This window comes from Brassica oleracea, chromosome C4, assembly GCF_000695525.1.
Source record: "Brassica oleracea var. oleracea cultivar TO1000 chromosome C4, BOL, whole genome shotgun sequence".
NCBI lineage: Eukaryota > Viridiplantae > Streptophyta > Magnoliopsida > Brassicales > Brassicaceae > Brassica > Brassica oleracea.
Window position 1 is genome coordinate 8,632,611 of NC_027751.1, and position 11,851 is coordinate 8,644,461.

The 11,851-nt window shown below is 36.9% G+C and overlaps 2 protein-coding genes across 2 annotated transcripts; one reads left to right on the forward strand and one right to left on the reverse strand.

The window, feature by feature from the left end:
• Positions 1-4,974: 4,974 nt before the first annotated feature.
• On the reverse strand, positions 4,975-5,588 carry LOC106341648 (uncharacterized protein At1g43920, Chloroplastic-like). Its single transcript, XM_013780358.1, has 2 exons — positions 5,382-5,588; positions 4,975-5,262 (listed from the first exon to the last, which is right to left on the reverse strand). The coding sequence occupies exons 1-2, from the start codon at positions 5,535-5,537 to the stop codon at positions 4,975-4,977; spliced, it is 444 nt and encodes a 147-aa protein (XP_013635812.1). The 5' UTR covers positions 5,538-5,588.
• A 2,854-nt stretch (positions 5,589-8,442) lies between these two features.
• LOC106340288 (probable WRKY transcription factor 35) lies at positions 8,443-11,587 on the forward strand. The gene is made up of 3 exons (XM_013779167.1): positions 8,443-9,321; positions 10,116-10,256; positions 10,871-11,587. Exons 1-3 carry the CDS (start codon positions 8,780-8,782, stop codon positions 11,439-11,441), a joined length of 1,254 nt encoding a protein of 417 aa, XP_013634621.1. The 5' UTR covers positions 8,443-8,779; the 3' UTR covers positions 11,442-11,587.
• Positions 11,588-11,851: the final 264 nt, after the last annotated feature.

Genomic DNA, 11,851 nt, shown 5'->3' on the forward strand with positions numbered 1-11,851 from the left:
CTCGTATATATATGAGTCTTTGGACATCAATAACAACAACACATTACATTCTATTTTATCTTTCCAGGGGCGAATCCCGGATACATTTTTAATGGGTGCATAAAAATGATAAAATATATTATATTATATGTGTATATGTATGTAAAAAACTGTGATCGGGTGCATCGAACTTCCGACCTTGGTAATTAGTGGGTGCATTCCTTACCGGCTGGGCTAATTTAGTTATAACATCGATGTTTAATATGAAAGTTTTTTTTTTTAATTTGTTCAAAAAAAAAAAAAAATATATATGAAAGTTTTAAAATAATTATGGATGCACTTGCACACACAAGCAACAACTTAGCTTCTCCCCTGCGTCTTTCGTCTTTCCTGGTGTGATATAATATGGCAGCTAGTGCTTTCTTTTTGATTAGTTAACCCATTTATAACTTCTGCACTGTATAGTAAACGCATCCAGATTTTAATTTTAAAAGTAATTTAGTAATTGGTCTATTTTCTGGGGTTTGTTACTTTTTTTTGCCAACATTTTTACCAAAGCCAAAAGTCAACAACCATTGACTTCAACGTGGACTTTTCTGGTCATACAACGAGGACGATATTCAATATCTGTTAAGGATAAATTCTTTTGACGTTATATAAGCGCTGAAGTCTGAAGATGGAAGTCAATAACTACAAACAAATATAGGTGGGTTGAAATCAACTTTGAGTTGGCTAAACGGTAAAAGGGTTGCATTTGTAACTACTGTCATTTGGGTTTAATTAATTTACGCTAGGAAAATTTATTTACAATGTTTGTATTCCCAACAAAAATGTAAAAACATATTTTTAATATAGGTGAGTTGAAAAAAACACACAAGAAGCTAAAGAAGTTTCTTAAAAACACAGTTAGGCAAAAGTTAGCATACGATATCAATTATAATCCTTCCCATGACAAAGTGGCAGTTAATATTTTCATAAAACAAACTCTTATACCTTTCATTTTCTAGAGAAAAAAACTTATATGAGTGTAAAAAATTCGAACAAATAAATTAAAATTGATCGTAGACAAGTAGAATTTTTGGAATTCAAGGCAATTGTAAAATGCATTTTAGAATGGTTACGTGTCCTGGTGGCATTGGATCACGACGAAACGTACTCCAAGAAATGCGGCTGTTTGCCGATCTCTTTACTTAAGAATCACTTGTTTTTTACAAGTGCAGCATCTCATTATGTTCTTCCACACTATGATTTTATTATGAGAATTCGGCTAAAAAAATCATGAACTTTGCACGAATTGTCAAAAGAAACCTGTACTCGAGCCTGGTTAAAAAAACTCTTTTCTTTTGTTGACTTTTTTAGTTTATTAAGCAATTTAGGATTGACTGACCAGATTAGCACACCGTTAACCCACAGTTAAGACAGTGTTAACTAGACGTTAAATGTTGCCATTAAGTAATACGACGCCGTTTCATCCATTTGTTTTGTTTAAGACAAAATCTCAAGACGACGTCGTTTTGTTTAATTAAAATGGTTGTTCGAGGGAATCGAACTCCTGCACTTGTGGTCCTTAGGGGGTTTTTGCCACCGAGCTAGTGGACTTTTCAAGTGTTTACCATACATATTTTTATTTATTGATCAAAAGATGTGGATGATTGAAATAAAAAAAAACGTAACCGTAATTTCTCAGAAACCCAAATCGATTAGGGGATTTTTCTCTCTGGAAACCCTAAGGAGCTGATCTTCTCGTGGTGTGAGGAGATGGCAAAGAAGAAGTTCACAAACAATGGAAAGGAGGTAAGGAGATCGTTGAGGAATGTGAGTGAAGAAGCGGTTCAACAGTCGAAGAAGGGTGGAAAAGGTGGTGATGAGAGTGTGTCTGAACCCAAGAGATCGGCGATTCGTGGAAAAGGTGGTGCTTCTGTGAGTTTGACATCGCCGGAGAAATCGAGGAAGAGTAAAAGAGATCGGCGATTTGTGGAAGGGATATCGATGTTGGCATCTACAGAGGCGTCGAAGACAAGGCGGGGAACTTCATATGGTGGGTCGCCTGTGTCATCTCCGGAGAAGACCACGAGGCGTGGGACACCATATGGTGGGTCGCCTGGTTCAACTCTGTCTCCTAGACAATCGAAGAAGCAGAAGGTAAATGGTGAGTCAACTATGGCTCCTCCTGGAAACTCGAAGAAGAGTCAAGTAGATGGTGATGACAGAGAAGAATGTCCCCAGAGTGAGACAAATGAGATGAATCCTCTAAGTGAAGAAGATGAATTTGGGGATATAGGTGATGATGGTCGGCTAGAAGTAGAAGATGGTAGGCCTGAATTACATGCTGGCATTGAGGTAGAGAATTGTAGAGATTTGGGTCTTCATTTTGGTGAGAAGCAAGAAATGATGACTGTGAGATTGATGAAGACGAAGGGGATGATGATGCATGGGATGATGATAAAATCTCTGATCATGTGTCATCAGATGATGAGAATGAAGAGGAGATGATACCTGCGCAAGCTTACAGAGCAGACACTGATCCAGAGGAGCTCTTTCAGCTTGGCAAGACATTTTCAGATGCTGAGGACTTTAAACATACTTGTCTCAGGTATACCCTCAAAACCATATACAACATCAAGTACTACAGATCCAGTAGCTTGAAGATGGGTGCAAAATGTGCTGCTGAGATGAGAGATGATGAGGATCCATGTCCCTGGATGGTCTATTGTTCTTACGATAAGAGGAAACAGAAGCTGATGGTAAATACATACGTCAATGACCATAAGTGTGAGAAGACAGGGCATTCGAGGATACTTAAGAGGTCAGCAATTGCAAGTCTATTTGCTGAGAGGTTAAGGCTGAATCCTAAGCTCACAGCAAAGGAGATACAAGCTGAGATCTTGAGGGAGTATCAGATGGAAGCCAAAGAAAACATGCATTAAGGCCAAGACGAAGTTGATGAAAGAAAGGAGGAAGATACATGAGGAGCATTTTGATAAAATCTGGGATTACCAAACAGAGATCTTCAGGAGCAATCCTGGATCAACCATGGACATTGAGACCATACCAGGAGCCACAGTTGGAAGCAAGCAGAGGTTCTTCAGGCTCTACATGTGTTTCCAAACACAAAAGAAAGCATGGAAGAAGACTTGTAGGCCAGTTATTGGCTTAGATGGAGCTTTTTTGAAATGGGACATCAAGGGACAGTTGTTGGTTGTGGTTGGAAGAGATGGAGACAATAGGATTGTCCCTATTGCTTGGGCTGTAGTGGAGATAGAGAATGATGCAAACTGAGATTGGTTGGTGAAGCGTTTGGCCTTGGATTTGGGATTGGAAGATGGGAAAAGCTTTGTTATAATGTCTGACAAACAAAAGGTAAACACTTTGCTTTCATGATTTTCTATGAATGTTTGATCTTGTTTATGATTTTTTTTGTTTCTGAATTTTTTTTTTCTGATATTTTTGTTTCTGATCTTGTAGGGATTAGGGAAGGCAGTTCATAACCTCCTTCCAGAAGTTGAGCATAGGCAGTGTTGTCACCATATATATGAGAACTGGAGGAAAGGTGGAAAAGATCTAAGGTTACAAAGGTTCTTCTGGTTCATTGCAAGGAGCTACACTCCTGGTATGTTCAACTACAACATGGACGAGCTAAAGAACTATGATCCAGGCGCACATGCATCTCTGATAAAGACAAAGCCAGAGACTTGGTCTAGAGCTTTTTTCAAGATAGGCTCCTACTGCAATGATAATCTGAACAATTTGTCTGAGTCCTTCAACAAGACCATCAGGGAGGCTAGGAAGAAGCCTCTGCTAGACATGTTAGAGGAGATAAGGCGCCAATGTATGACTAGGAACTACAATAGGTCTAAGATGGCTACCGACAGGAAGACTAGGTTCACCAAGAAGACACATAAAGAGTTAGACAGGGTTGAGAAGAAGTCCAACGAGTGTAGTCTGCGTTGGGCAATTGGGCCAGAGACTAAGGTGGAGTATAAAGACCAGTCATATGTTGTGAGTTTGGAGAAGGACACTTGTGCATGTCGAAGCTGGCAAATCAATGGTATTCCATGCATCCATGATGCTAAGGTCATCCTTGGTGCGGGCAGAAAACTCTCTGAAATTGTTGCTCCTTGCTACACAACCTCTAAGTGGCGTGAAACGTATAGTTATGGGATCAGACCTGTAAATGGGATGATAGAGTGGCCTCAGACCAATACATTAGGTGTGATTCCACCACCTAATCGAAATGGCAATCCTGGTAGGCCTAAAAATCATGATAGAAAGAAGGGAGCTAATGAGACACTGTCTACTACCAAGCTGAGCCGTGTGAACAGAGTTATGACATGCTCTAACTGCAAAGAAGAAGGCCACTACAAGAATACATGTCGGAATGCTTCTGTTCAGAGTCCAACTAAGAAACCAAGAGGCAGACCAAGAAAAAATCAGGTTATAGTCTTAGTTTTTTAGTTATTGGTAATGTGTCTGAGTTTTTTGAGGTTATTGACAATTCATTTATATGATACATGGACTACATTTTGAAGAGTCACAAGCTCAATCCTCACAAGCTCACTCCTCACAAGCTCAAGCATCACCATGGGAAGTTCCACAATCTTCACAAGCTCAAGCATCACAGACAGGAGCGTGGGGAAGATGGTTTTCGTAGATCAATTTAAATGCTTTTGGAACAAGAACTACTCTTTTGTTTTGTTGTGTGATGATGATGGTGTCTCTGTCGGAATGCTTTTGTTTATCTATGTTTACTTTATGCTTTTGGAACAAGATGGTGTCTTTTGGTGTGTTCATGATGGTGTGTTCAATGGTGTCTTTTGGTGTGTTCATGATGGTGTCTTTTTGGTGTGTTCATGATGCTGTTTTAACTACTATCGATTTATATAAACCATGAGTCGAAATCTTTAGAATAACATAAGCATAGTCTTACAACATTAGACTTACATAAACCATGAGTTCAAATCACTGAAACCATTAGAATTACATAAACAGAGTCTCCTAGTAGCTATTCAAAGACAACCCATTTGCTTTATCAAACATTATCAACACAAGACATGTCACAATGCTTAAGAAAACCATCAGAAAACCCACTTTCATGATCACATTCAGCTTCGTAAGTTCATTGCTTGCCTTCCTGACATCTTCTTTCAACTCTTCCTCCGCAGTTTTGAAGCTTTCGATCTCCATTTTAATTTTCATGAGATCCGATGCAAAGCACTCAACTTTTGGCAATGCATCATGAACCTCTTCGTAGACAGCTTCATCTACCCATTTATACAAGTGATCCTGGACACAAATAGAATCATGATTGACTATTACATCTCACTACCTAGCCATTGAAGCTTTATGTTCAAACCATTTCTTAAACACAATCAATTGCACCCATAATCAAATTAAACACTTACATTTCGAAACGTTGGGCATCTAAAGAAAGTTCTTCCTGGATTTTGCTTCGATTTTGATGTGTATATCCCAGTGTTTCGACCACAGTCGCATTTCTCCGGAATACCACGAATACCCATTGTATTCACAGACGAATCCTCACAACCCGAGCTCATCATGCGAAACTCGAAGAAGGAAAGGTGAGAATCGAGCTTCTTAAGGAATAAATTGAAGAGAAATTAGGGTTCTTCGTCGATTTGAGATTTTTGGAAATTAGGGTTTACTTTGTTTATAGCCATCCGAAGAGAAAACGCTGTCGTTTCTTTTTGATTCATTTAACTCGGATTTGAAGACATTAAAAGAACTATGTTCGTCAATCCAGTGAAAAGTCCACTAGCTCAGTGGCAAAACCCCGACAATCAATCACGAGTGCACGAGTTCGAATCGATGGAAGCACAAATTTTTAATAACAAAGCTACGTAAAACAACGTCGTTTCATTCATTTGTCTTTAATCAGACAAAGAGATGAAACGACGTCGTATACTTTGACGACCAAAATTAACGTCGATATAATGTCGTCTAAATTATCTGTTAACTCTGCTAACGGTGTGTTAATCTGGTCAACCAATCCTGAGTTTCTAAATAAACTAAAAAAGTCAACAAAAGTAAAGTGTTTTATTGGCCAGCCAATATGTCCACGTTTCTTTTGGCAATTCGTGCAAAGTTCGTAATTTTTTTGGCCGAATTCTCATTTTATTATACATATCTACATCAATAAATGTGATTGTAAGATTTTTTTTTGTTTAATTGCTTAACTAGCAAATACCATACCAGTCATGTAACTGATCTGTCTATCCATATATATAAAGTCGACTTTTCTCTCTTTTTGTGACATGTGAAATGAGAGTTTGTTGACATGTATCTTTTTTTTTTTTAGATCATTCTTCTTTTAGATTATTACGATTTGGCTCACTATTTTCTAATTATGCAGTATCCAATCCTTCTCACACTAACCATCATCATTTGAAGTTTGATAATATATTTTATTATTCAAAAAAATTCAAAACCACTAAATAAATAAGTAAAAAAATATAAATGTATTTTAAATATTTAATTTATTCACAACTAAAAATAACATAAACATTTGCTATTTTATTATTTTTTACTATTTTCTATTATTTCATTTACAACTACATATTTATCTTAATATTAACCAAACTAAAGCAGAACACATAATCTAAACATAAAACTTCCATAATCACAGAGAAAAAAATGCCAAGGTAACATTAACTCAATAAAGGTATAGAGCTCAAAGGCGATCAAGAACGGAAACTAACTTACCCCACTCAGAGAATAATCTTGAGATAAAGCAATCTCTCGAACACAAAGGAGCGTGATCAATTACTAATGCAAAGATGCCAAAGAACCAAGAAATCGGGTCAGAGGAAGAATAATCAACAGAAGGCCAAAATCACGAGGAAACATGAAGAGACATACATAACGAACGATAAGTACAACCACCAGCTAAGAGGTAAGAAGCACCTCACAAACTAAACAAGCACAAACAAGACGCCTATACTGGTGAAAAATCACAAAGCTCTGGATAGAAGAGACCAAAGCTCCAAGAGACTAATACCGCACACTTATACTAAGGGAAGCAATGGAAGAAGAAAACAACCTGAGTGAGGAAGAACGGAAGCCAGCCCCTGAGAAATCAGAGCCCAGACTTGAGACCAGAAACAATCTTCCAAATCTATAGAGCATACTCAGAGGAGAACACTATCCAAACCTGGAGTGCCAAACATGGCGAAAGGGAGAGTCACAGAGACGCAAACAGCGATGAAAGCTGCAACGAGATGAGGAAACATAGGTGGAAGGGTAGACAAAACGAAATCATCAAATCGTGGAGCCGTCCTCGAGCTATAGAAGTCAGATCACCAAAAACTATATCTTGAAAACCAAGACAAAGGAGGGACTATCGATGGTAAGCCAAGGACGAGAAAAACAACTTCAAAGATGACTAAACTCTGACCCAATCCAAGGAGATGCAATTCCTAACATGAGCCGAAATCTAAGGAAGAAGCGGAGAAAAAGGTGAGGAAGAAAAAGAGCACATATGTGAGTCTTTTCGGTGATGGTGAGAATCACAACACACCGGAATAGTAAACGAAATGCATAAATGGTGACGGCTCAATGTAAAAATATAGGGTGAGAGCACAAAACATCGTTAAAAAGTAATGTTCAAATAATTGAAAAAAATATTAATTTTTGCCCTGAAACTATTAGCCTTAGAATCAACAAATGCCTAAATGTAAAATTATTGAAATTCAATATGCATTACATCACAAACTCACTCTACCACTAATAAGTACTATTATACCCACAACAATACACTATTAAAAAAACAAACACATAATATATTAGCATATTACTTATTACTATATAACATAATAAAAATATCAAATAATGCTCTTAGCAAATAAAGACGATCACATAATTAGTTAGCTATATCATCCGAAAAATAATAATTAACAATAATAAAACAATATTCCGCGTATATACCTCTAGTACAGTAATATATTACACATCTAATTTATTGATGCTTTGGTAGAGTACTTAGAGCATCTCCAATTAAAATTTTTATCCATTGGAATCCTAAACATACGTATACATGTATATATTATGTATGCATATATAATTGTGGGGTCTATTATAACTTTATGGAAAACTCAATCGAAAGTTTAAAAAAAAATAACTTTAAGTTGGTTTTTCCACAAAGCCATGAACCCAATAATTATATAAGTATATATAATACATAAATATATATATATATACATACATATATGTGTGTTTAGGATTCCAATGGACAGAATCCTGATTGGGGGTGCTCTTTTGGTCTAGTGAGATATTTATTGTAACACGGCATGGCCGAAAGAAGATAATACAAACTACAAAGCCACTTTTTATACTCGAAGGTCAAAAACTTAATGGTGAACTCGATAATTAATTAATGAGATTATCTAAAAAAAATACAAGACTTGGCCGTATATATCTCGATCGATGACTCTATATTAATATAAAGTTACTTATATCCTTCATCACCCTCGAATATGTATTGTTATAATTTGTTCATTATATAAAGAGGGTACAAATCTGATCTTCCTCTTTCTTTAACATGAAGAAGTGGTCGAAGATGTTTACATTCTGAAAAGTCAGCGTCTCTTACTCTCGTTTCATCAGCCATTCTACTTTTTATTCTCCTACTTTTTCCAAGAAAATTACAATTTTTTCCTAGGAGAATAATCCAACATCACTGATTAGCAACCATTCTTTTCCCATTCTTTTTTAATTTGCTATTTTCGTTGTGTATATATATCATATATACATATAAGCACACACAAGCGGATTATACATACATGTTATGTGCAGCGTCTCTGAATCTTTAGACATGGACAACTTCCAAGGAGACCTAACAGACGTTGTACGAGGTATCGGGTCAGGACACGTTTCATCATCTACTGGGCCATCGGAAGGTCCATCTCCGAGCAGTTTGTCTCCGCCACCGATTTCAGATGTCCCCTCCGTCGCTAGTTGTCAGATAAATCCCTTCGGCGACCCGTTCGTAAGCATGACAGATCCTCTCTTCAACCTCACGGCTAACAAAAGCAACAACAGCTTCGAAGTCTTTCCAGAGGTTTCTGAGGATGATCATATCAAGAGTAAATGCAGTGTCTTCCCAAGAATCCAGATCTCACAGAGCAACATCATCCAGGATGCCTCCAAGTGTAGTTCCCAAGCTATGGCCGTCTCCTCCGCCGTCGCAGCAGCTTCGCCGTGGGGAATGATCAACGTTGTCGGCACTAACAGTCCAAGAAACTGTTCAATGGTCGATAATAATAACAACACGTCATCTTCTTCGCAGATTCAGATCTCTTCCCCTCGGAATCTTGGCATAAAGAAGAGGTGAATTTATTACAATCCGATCTCCATGATTTAATTATCATTTGTGTTTCTTGATTAAACGAGATCATTAAATGCTAGGTTCATGATAAAATATAATGACACCATGTGATTAATTTTTTTTCTCTTTCAAGATTTTTATCAATTAAGTACCATTTTCACATTTTCATATTTGAAAACTTGATTGTGCTAATCACCAAAGTTTCATGTTTTTTATTTTTCTTGAAAAATAATCTTATCTATATACTGCAGATGACCCAGCAAATATAGTGAATAATAATAAAACGCTATTTATTTATTACAACGTTATTTATCTATTGCATTTTTTTTTTTAAGTTTCGTGATTGCTATTTCATATTATTTCTTTCGACCTTTCTAAGAGTTCCATGAAACCATGAGAGGCCAACTGAACTAGCTAGGGCTTCGTTTTGTTTATGTATATGTCTCTTTTATTTCATCTTTAAAAAATTTCATTAGATGGCTTTTGTTGTTATAACTTCTTATTTTCCTTTATCTTTCAAACGATCGTCACTTTTCTTTTATAAGTTTGTTAACATATATTTATATTTACTTTCAAACATAAAAGGGTATGAGCAGGAGTCTATATTTATGGAGTGTAGACCATGAACATTAGCTACGCTTCCATCACATCTCAAATGGGACTCATTATGCCGCACGCTATAACATTGATCACAAAATTAGCTTTTAAATTACAGCTAACATGTATGCAAGTATACTCACATGGGTCAAATAATTAAGTCTAGACTGTATATGATATATATTGATGACAAATGCAGGAAGGGGCAGGGAAAGAAAGTGGTGTGCATACCGGCTCCAGCCGCCATAAACAGCCGGTCCAGTGGGGAAGTAGTTCCGTCTGATCTGTGGGCTTGGCGTAAGTACGGTCAAAAACCAATCAAAGGTTCTCCTTATCCCAGGTACATATATATATATATATAATATTTACATATTCATGTACCTCTCTCTCTCTCTCTATATATATAGCAATTATAAACCTATGTCCCTGATTTTGTCCAAGAAAAAACCTACGTCCCTGGATACACATTGTCATCTCACCATTTTTTCAACAAAAACGTAGATATGTTATACTGAAAGTGAATTTTCTTGAGAGAATAAATCCACGTTAATCTGCACCTTTGCTTTCCTTTGACAAGCAATACTGCAGGTGCAATCATTAGCGTATAAAGTATAAAGTACATCCATCTTTTTTCGGCGCACATAAGCCTTTAAATTCCTTATTGTGAAATTTGATGTTAACATATCTTATAATCATAATATTCCATAGAAAAAGCTAGGATATCGTTTAAATGTTGTGCTATTCTGCGATTAATTGTGCCACGTGATCATCTAATGGGTTGTTACTTCTTGTGTGTTGCGCATGCATGTTTAATTGGAAAAGTGATTTTTCTCAAAGAAAGGCTACGTGCTATAAACTTTGTTAAGCAAAAAAAAAATCCTTATATATATTGATTACATTATGGCTAATCAAGTCTTTGATAGATAATTGAATGCTTAAACATTTTTTCCTCAGGGGTTACTACAGATGTAGCAGCTCGAAAGGTTGTCCAGCTAGGAAACAAGTGGAACGTAGCCGCACCGATCCAAACATGTTAGTCATTACTTATACATCTGAGCATAACCATCCATGGCCCACTCAACGCAACGCTCTCGCCGGCTCCACTCGTTCTTCTATCTCCTCCTCTTCAAACCCTTCTTCCAAATCCTTAACTTCAATCGCAACGGCAATTACCTCGTCCTCATCCAGAGTCTCTCAAAACAAAGACGAACCCAATAAGTCCCACTTGGCCTCCTCCTCCACCCCTCCTTCTCCTTATGTGGCTGCGACAGTCAAGGAGGAGGACGTTGAGAAGGGTGAGAACAAAATGGAGTTCGATAATGACGTTGACGATACCTATAGACCGGAGTTTCAACATCAGCCGGAGGGTTTCTTCGCCGATCTTGACGAGCTAGAGGAAGATTCTCTAACTATGTTACTCTCTCAAGGATTCTCATCAGGAGGTGGAGGCAACCTAGAGAACAAAACGACGATTCCCGACGTTTTTAGCGATTTCTTTGACGACGACTCCTCAAGGTCGTTATAAAAATTCGTATAATGTATACATATATAGAAATGAATTTGTCATGAATTTCGTGTAATTCGGTTGAGCTAAATGCATATATTAGCCCTGGTGTACATCACAGGCGTAGTCGATGAGGGTAATCTCTTCATTTACCATACAATTTTTTAATGGTGGGGTCCATCTTCTATAGTCAAAAACAAAATTTCATTGGTTTTGTGAGTTCCATGCGCCTTTCTTCGTTTATAAATTCTTTTGAAAAAGTTAAAATTATCAAAACTATTATTATTTTTCAACATGACACATACCAAAATCCATACTGATTATAAAGCTTATGAAAATTTATATATTATCATCATTCAAAACATCAATGCATGGTAATCAGTATACATAGTTGCTCAAAAAAAAGTAATCAGTACATAATTTCTGATAGA

Bases quoted from the DNA above. Each gene is read 5' to 3' on its own strand.
- LOC106340288 (XM_013779167.1), top strand. From the start codon at position 8,780: ATGTGCAGCGTCTCTGAATCTTTAGACATGGACAACTTCCAAGGAGAC. The intron at 9,322-10,115 runs GTGAATTTATTA...TGACAAATGCAG, and splicing joins AATCTTGGCATAAAGAAGAG to GAAGGGGCAGGGAAAGAAAG. The intron at 10,257-10,870 runs GTACATATATAT...TTTTTTCCTCAG, and splicing joins AAAGGTTCTCCTTATCCCAG to GGGTTACTACAGATGTAGCA.
- LOC106341648 (XM_013780358.1), bottom strand. From the start codon at position 5,537: ATGATGAGCTCGGGTTGTGAGGATTCGTCTGTGAATACAATGGGTATT. The intron at 5,263-5,381 runs GTAAGTGTTTAA...ATTTGTGTCCAG, and splicing joins GATGCCCAACGTTTCGAAAT to GATCACTTGTATAAATGGGT.